The following is an 8566-nucleotide window of genomic DNA, read 5'->3' as shown; positions in this document are numbered from 1 at the left end:
GGAAGGAGGAAAAGAGGAAGACCAAGGAGGAGGTTTATAGATGTGGTGAGGGAAGACATGCAGGTGGTTGGGTTGAAAGAGGCAGATGTAGAGGACAGGGGTGTGTGGAGACGGATGATCTGCTGTGGCGACCCCTAATGGGAGAAGCCGAAGATTTACAGGTGGTCATAAAATTATGACTAAGCATTAAAAAATATATTTTTTGATAAAGTTGAAAACAGAAGCTTTTTTTGGAAGCTTTTGTTGAAGTGTACACTGTATGGGTTATGCAGATTGTAAGTTGAGGAAGTTGATTTTCTTTTTAAACAGCTAAAAGAAATCACTGCATGTGCTTTCTAAAATATCCTGCCTTTCACTCAGGTGGCTAAGTGGGCATGGTTTATTTAAACTCCACCCCCAGCTCTCGTTCTTTCTTCCTTCCTTGTGGGGCAGATACCCCCCTGGGCACTGGGATAAATCACCGTGAGGAGCGTGTACTGCACAATGTGTGAGTGTGTCGAATTCACTCCGGCACAAGTGCCCTCTTCAGTACACACACACTCTGCTCGCACGTGAGTGTTGCTGTTATTATTATTATTATTATTATTATTATTATTATTAATATTTGTATTATTATTAACAATATAGCTTTTATATAGCCATAATTGTAGGAGCTTTGTAGTAAATCTAAAATCTGCACAATCTGAGTTGATCACTTTACTTTACACTAACACTTAGTATGTTAATTGTAATATAACTCACCAAAAAGGTAAACAAATTAAAGATATAATACAAAAATTAAAATAATATCACATTTTCAAAATTACTGTGATATGGTAGAATGTCCAGGTTTTCCAAGCTTCTAACATTTTATAGTTCTAATAATAAAATAATGATAATGATATGAAATTCTGTTGCATAACTTGAAAATGAGCAAAAAATGAATTTTGAAATAAGAATTAAGAATTCTCTGCACTTATCCTGTGTATAGTCATTACACCTCCAATGTGTGTTTATAGATAACACTTTTGTATTTACTCAGGCACCCCGAGACAAGGCCATAAAAAGGACAATATTTTTTTAAGCTGAAGGTATTATACAGGCTTCCTTATCACACATTTGACACTGTGTCATTAGGTGTAGTTTGGTTGTGTAAAGAGATTGAGAATTATGCTAAAAACAAGAATTCTTTGACTTTTCCTGCTTGTATGTTCTTTCCATGCTTTAAGAGAAGTCTGGTTTCTTTCCTCAGTCCAAAGACTGTCTGACTGACAAGACAGTGTCCATAGTGTCTCCTAACTTGTGCATTGGGAACCCAAGAAGATATGAAAATGAATAAATATTTAACTTATGCTTAATTATCACTGACCACCAGTTTGTTAGGCTTAGCATAGCTAACTAAAGACACAGGAAGAGTTTTTAAAGATCATGGGTACAATGTATTTTGTATATCCCAAGTAGGGATACATTAAAGATACATATCAAGCGGCTACTGATGCAATGCAATGCGATACAATTCACCTCTATTACGACCATCATTTTTTAGCCAAAAAAGATTTGATTGAAACCTATTCTATTCTGGTTGACACCTAACAATAGCAGTTGATGAATAGCTGAACACTGAACATGAACCGTGGCTTTATTTTTCCTTCAGGTGCCTACCCTTGTGCAGATGTAAAGACATCATGGCAGCATTTAAAGGCATTTGGACAAAGCCATTCTGGCGTGCAGTCTCCGGCGAATTCTTAGCCACGCTTATTTTTGTGCTTATTGGTCTCGGCTCAACCGTCAACTGGGCAAAGGATAAGGAGACTCAACCACCGGCGGACCTGGTGCTCATTTCTCTTTGTTTCGGGTTGAGTATAGCCACCATGGTGCAGTGTTTTGCTCATATCAGTGGAGGCCACATAAACCCGGCTGTCACCGCTGCCATGCTAGTCACGAGAAAGCTAAGTCTTGCCAAGGCTTTGTTTTATGTACTTGCACAGTGTTTGGGTGCCATTACTGGGGCAGGGATTCTCTTCCTGGTTACGCCAAGTGCTGTTCAAGGAGGTTTAGGTGTTACAACGGTAAGATTGGCCAGATTGTTTTCAACCTTGTTTAATGTTAATTTGAGTTAATCTTATGGTTTAAATGATTCAAAGATACAGGTCTGTAAATAAAGGGCAAAAAACTTTGATCATGTGCAAGCAACAAGAAACCATTAATCAATCATTTGAATTGAGGTTTTATCAATTCTAGGCCAATTTCTGTCATTTACACTAAATCCTATAGCAAATGTGGTGTAAAGTTTTTTATCACATCCACTTTAGTTCCTACATGCAATTAGTTTCTGTTGAGGTAGACACTAAAACCTGTAAGAAGCAAAGTAGAAGTAATATTATGTAACTGCAAAACTTTTTCTCATTCTTTGTCTTTGATCAGGTCAACTCGAGTATCTCAGTGGGTCACGCCCTGGTTGTGGAGCTCTTGATCACTTTTGAACTTGTCTTCACTGTGTTTGCTACCTGCGACAACAAACGTAATGACCTCAAAGGTTCCGCCAGCCTTGCCATCGGCATTGCTGTAGTCATCGGCCATCTTTTTGCGGTTAGTCGATATAACAATCCAGTGGGGTATTTTTTTTCTGATATAAATCAGCTGATCCCTCTCATTAACCAGTATTAGGGACTTTAGAATATAGTAAAGCAGTTGGATTTAAAAATGTTGTAAGAAATTTTAAGATCAGACCTTCTGAAGATCTTGGATCTAAGCCTAAACTCAATACTTCTTATTACCTTGATACAATAAGCTTGTTTTATTGACTGGGGTAGTATAAGTAGATTTAGAACAGAATATTTGAACACAGTTTAGTTCTATCCTACTTCAAACCCATTAAAAACAATTGATCTCATTAGGAAACCTCTGACGTCTCTCTCTGTATCACCTCAACACTTGGTGTGACCATAGCTACATCCTCCCAAAAGTAAATTCCCTACGGACTTTATCTAGAGCCCAGCCTAGAAACAGCACTCTCAAACACACCACTCAGTTTCTTTTTTCTCTTTTTTTTTTTATTCGTTCCTCAGAAGTTAATGTTCGAACAAGTTAGGATTTACACATTGCCAGCCTAAAACCATTCTTTGGGTATTTAGACGGTGTTTGCCAATTTTACGCACTCAAGAGAAAGCCGTTTTCACAACGGTGCCTACTGGGAAATACAGTTACTCAACTCATTTGGTTTTGTAAATGAGTTTATTTCATTCCACAACCTCATCGGGGATTTTATACAACACAGAGTTGCAGCTCGAGTGTGGAAACACTAAAAAGAGGTGTAATAAATATGTTTGCAATATAAAAGAAAACAATGCATTACATCACAATTCAGGCCCTTTAACTCTCACTCTAATAGCACTCTAAAATAAGATTACAGCTTGGAAAGTAGACCTTCAAAAAAATTTTACATTTGAAGGCAAAATATGTCGAAGGCCTTAAACTTCTGTGATGCGAACGACATGTACCATAAAGCCTTACCATATCTTAAATTGTAAACTGTTACAGATACCTTACACTGGAGCCAGCATGAACCCAGCTCGGTCTTTTGGACCTGCAGTCATCACATTAAGCTGGGAAAGCCACTGGGTAAGTATATATATATACATATATAGCAGCCATCTTGCTTGATCACTTTTTTGTACTTTAAAATCCAGCACTGGTTGTATATATATTACCACTTTAACATTGTTATCATATGCTATATATAAACCCATGCACCATGTAGCCAGGAGGGCAATTATGCCATAAGAGAATGCAGAGAAGGTACCACTAAGTGTAATCCAATAAGGTCGCATATCCATGTCCTCCTGCCAGGAACAATTAATCTGATCTCTTAGTGCTCGAGGGCATCGCTACCTTCATTTCTTTCCGTAAGGTTGATAAGGCAATCAAAATGTCACTTCTGATACCAGGTTACAAATGAAATGTTGACAGATTCCTACTGAAGCAAATACGTTGAATCAGGGGTGATCAGTTCAATTTAGTTCTTAAAGAATGGCAGCATTACAGCTTGTTTTTGTTTGATCCCAATCTAAACCATTACTCTAGTCATGGTTGTATTTTGTAAAGTACAAAACTTGGGAAAGAATATAAGTCAAATACTGATCAGTGGTGTAATCCATGTATGAAATAAGTAGTAATTGAATCTGGATTAACTAAGCATGGGACATCTTTCCATCATTCTGTCCTTTTTTTCTTTTTACCAAACCTGGAGGGCTGGTATGGTACCAGCAGAAATCTTTTGATGCCTATTTCTTTCCATTACACCAACACAGCTGGTTGAACTCGAAGGATTAGTAAATATAAGATGAGATCATTAGCACTGGGACAATGTAGCACCCTTGTAGCTTTGGGACTGTAGTATTAGGCCATGACCCTGTCCTAGAGTTTGGACTTTCGCAAATAGCAGAATTTCATACTAAACCACTGCAAACTTCCCACTAAATCACTTGTTAAAAAAGACATGAATCAGGTATCCTACACTGACCAGGCATAACTTTATGGCCACTGTTCAGGCACAACATTATGACCACTTGCCTAATAGTGTGTTGGTCCCCATTTTGCTGCAAAACAGTCCTGACCCATCAAGCATTAATAGCATTATCTTCTTCAGCCATTTGTGCTACAGGATCAGGCCGCATGGACCAGCTGCAGTTTTTTTTAGATGATTTGACCCAGTCATATAGAAATCACAATTTGGCCCTTGTCAAACTCACTCAAATCCTTATGTTTGTCCATTTTTTTCTGCTTATAACACATCAACTTTCAGGACAAAATGTTTACTTGTTGCCTAATAATATCCCACCTACTAACAGGTGCCATGATGAAGAGATAATCAGTGTTATTGACGTCACAGGTCATAATGTTATATTGTCATAATATGCCTGATCAGTGTACATTTCCCAGCCTCTAATAAGTACATACTTGGTTAAAGGGAGTTGATGTTCGACTCTAATAAATATAGTTACCTACAAAAAAAATTGATGATTTGTTTGCTTTTTGACCCTATTTCCTGTCAATGCACATAAAGTCCTGCCTTTTAAAACATACGATGACAATAAATAATCTACCTTTGAGTTTATTAGACAGCTAGCGAACATTGTCATTTCATTCTATCAGTGGTTGGCTGTCAGGGCCAGCAAGACCTTCTGTGCTTGTCTAAACTCTATAGGAATATTAAAATCTATTATCAAATTATTCCCAATAGACTATTCTCTTCATTTCATTTTTAACTGATTTCAGCCATCATCAGCATGTGTTGCCGGGGTCAAAGGTATCTATCTGCCTTGAGCTTTCACTGTTCGCTGCAGGGGTCCTGTAGCTTACAATTCATGATGCTTCAAGGAATCGTTTTAGTCTCAGATTCACTTACAAGGACATTTACAAGACAGATTTTTCAAGAAAAGCTGGACATCATGAAGAAAGGTCAGCCCTAACAGTTCAAAACCTTTTCATGAACCATTTATACTTTTGCATTTTCTTTCCTGAAAATATGCACAAAAACACAGATTTTTAAATTCCAAGGAAAACCAAAATGCACTGGAAAAAAAATGCATTTTATGCATTTAATTTTATAAGGTTAATATTGATGCTTCTGCTAAAGATGATGTATGCGTGCGGTGCAGCTGTGGCTACAGTGAAAGGAGACGTGTTGAATTGTGTTCATTGGATTTCTTACTTTAGTAATAACTTTCATTCTCACTGTATGAGATTCCTGTCTGTTACACTGTTATAATGCGTTCCTCTACAATATTGATGGTTTCTAGAGCCTTGGCATCATGATGATGATATTAAGAGGTGAACTGATTCAGATTGGACACCACTGAAGGACAATTACTACGGAATTAGTGATGCAAACTGTACCTAGACAGTAACTGTTATGTTGCCGCTTAGAGAAGATTACTATGTGCGCTGCTATAAATAAGAACAGTGTCACAATTTCAATACTGTATGTCCTCAGTGACAGATGTGACTTGGCAGCATCTGTCTCAGAATGTGCTGAGGCTCACAGAATCCATTCGTAGCCCTGTGTGGCATTTTATGTGAGGAGTGTGTGGCAGGATTCAAGTGCAAAAACTTTTACTTGTATTTCTTTGGGGTGAATCTAAGTATCCTTATTAAAGGGTCCAAGGAAAAGTAAAGAGCAATGGTAGATCAGATCATTTATAATAAATTGAAGAATTGGATCACATCAATGGAATCAAATAAAACACACCACACAGTTTCACCCAATGGTTCATGCTTTAGAAAGGTGCATAGCAAATTGTGCTAGTTAGGTAAACCCATAAAGGTGTGAAATTCAACGTTGTGCTCGTTACTAAGGTAGTTAATGTGTAATGGCTTGTTCTTCCTTCCTTGTAGGTGTATTGGGTCGGGCCCATTCTAGGTGGCATTCTGGCGGCTGCAATGTACGAGTACTTGTACTGTCCAGACCCTGAACTAAAGAAAAGCTGCAAAGAAATTTTCGTCAAAGATTCTTCTGGAAAATACAAAGAGGTGGAGTGTTCCATTAGCCAGAATGCTAAAGAGCCAGATGATCTTACAATAAACCCTGGTTCTTCTTCAGATACAGAGAAAGTGGAGAAGAAAGAGGCTCTACAGGATGTCCCGGCTGATGGGTTGTCCTCTGTATGACTATCAGTAATGCTGGTGAAGGAGACCCATGTTTAATGCCTCCATCATCAGTATGCTAAAGGATTTGTACTTTTTTCTAAAGCTAAAATGGCTAACAATAAATTAAATCTTGCTGGCTAAAAAAGAAACTGGAAACACTGATCAAATATACTGTATGAGCTAAATACATTTTCATTATTAACACTGTTAGCAGGTTTGGCTTCTATTAGGACCTAAGCCTTGGCCCAGGGAAACACATCCCTCCAGCAAAGTATATATGAGCTCATGAGTGGTATATTTGTATTTACTGTAGTTCAGTGCAACAGGAATTTTGCATGCTACTTCTAGAGGCTGTTACTGTTACTACGTGTTGCTATCTGTCTTTTTGTTTTTAATGTTTCAAATATTTGTATCTGTATTCTGATTTAACCCTGAAGTGGCATTGCCAAAAACCTAGAAACACCAGCACTGTTACTTAACCTCAGCTACATCGCTTGAGATGATAACTGGTCTCCTCTTAAACGTTTTTATTGATTTATTTTTAAGTCTGCCTGCCATCACAGCCACTTCTTTGATATTATTCCTCACACGCATTATCCAATAACCTTCATAATAATCATAAAAAAAGATTCCCACAAATCCAGCATTTACCCTGGTTTAGAAAAAATGGATTACTGTCACATCTTGTATATGAAGCTGATTCAGTGCTTATTAAGAAAATTACAGCACACTGCATTAACTGAAATAATAATGATGTCAGGGATTAAGGAGTGTGTAAGGCAGGTCTGAAGAACCGTCAATTTGAAAAGCTTCAGTTTATTGAAATACAGATCTAGACTGCCATTTAATCGCCTTAAAAACGTTTTTGCTAAAACCAAATAAATCTATATAATCATTGTACCATGATTTCACTGACCTAAACTCTCAACATAAAAATAACTAGAAGCTAACCGCCATAATCGATCATCAATAACTACTAGATCAGAAACAGGAAGATTTTCCGAATTCGAATAAGTATAAAATGAATAATCAGCAGCGAGTGAAATGGTTTTAAACACCGTATGCTGGTTCTTTCATCATTACCAGATTTGTGTTACGTTTCTCTCTAGCGGCATTAGTTTTTACTTTTAATTTTACTAATTAGCGTTAACATGTAAAAGCTGTATATAGAGTATATTAATATGAATATGAATAAATCTTTTACATCTATTTTAAAAATACCTTCAACACAGATAGAAATTAGATGTAGAAATTGAAAAAACAAAAACAGAAACTTTGTATGTTCTTCCAGACCCAATGGTTCATGCTTCGGAAAAGCGAATTATTCCAGTTAAATATAGTAAACTAATGAGAAAATGAGACAATATCAAAACTACATTTCTCTTCTGTCATAAAATGTACTAATTTTTTAAATCGAAATGTATAACATTTTCTTTGCTATTCATATATCATATGGCAGTTCACACAAGTCTACAATCTTTACACTTCTTTCAGGAATAGGGTTTTAGGGGGTAAAGAACAGGTTTTAACTGCTAAGATTTAACTGCTTTGCTGCTGAAATTATTTATTTATAGTTATGCTAGATTTCACCATGCAATTTTATGCTGGACCAAATAATTATATATATAATAATAATTATAAATAATGTTATACAATACATGTATGTATGCTACTGAAATGCCTTTCTATGATTGTGTCATTTTGCCTTTAATTTCTCTCCAAATGTATTCAAACGGCTTATGTTTCTAGTAATACAATGTGTAATTTCTTCCCAAATTGTGGCAAACCCTCGAAAAAAAATGGAGTACCTCCCTCTATATTTTGTGTAATGTGAAAAAAAGGAATGAACAATGTCTGAAATCTATGGCCGTCTGATCTTCTGATCTTCACTCGCTCAGAGCTAATCATGAAGTTGAATGAAACCAGCATTCATGTGCAA

At 36.7% G+C, this 8566-nt stretch overlaps 1 protein-coding gene across 2 annotated transcripts; it reads left to right on the top strand.

Annotated features, from left to right (window-relative positions):
- The first annotated feature begins 289 nt into the window (after positions 1-289).
- Positions 290-7072, top strand: LOC310726871 (aquaporin-4-like). 2 transcript variants are annotated; one of them, XM_083542915.1, is made up of 6 exons: positions 290-551; positions 1022-1070; positions 1634-2048; positions 2404-2568; positions 3520-3600; positions 6376-7072. In XM_083542915.1, the coding sequence occupies exons 3-6, from the start codon at positions 1665-1667 to the stop codon at positions 6646-6648; spliced, it is 903 nt and encodes a 300-aa protein (XP_083399041.1). In that variant the 5' UTR covers positions 290-551; positions 1022-1070; positions 1634-1664; the 3' UTR covers positions 6649-7072. The 2 variants fall into 2 exon arrangements, with proteins under 2 accessions (XP_083399041.1, XP_083399040.1); XM_083542914.1 differs by lacking the exon at positions 1022-1070.
- Positions 7073-8566: the final 1494 nt, after the last annotated feature.

Source organism: Silurus aristotelis (assembly GCF_946808225.1).
Source record: "Silurus aristotelis genome assembly, chromosome: 5".
Taxonomy (NCBI): domain Eukaryota; kingdom Metazoa; phylum Chordata; class Actinopteri; order Siluriformes; family Siluridae; genus Silurus; species Silurus aristotelis.
This window is presented reverse-complemented; position numbering and strand designations above follow the sequence as displayed.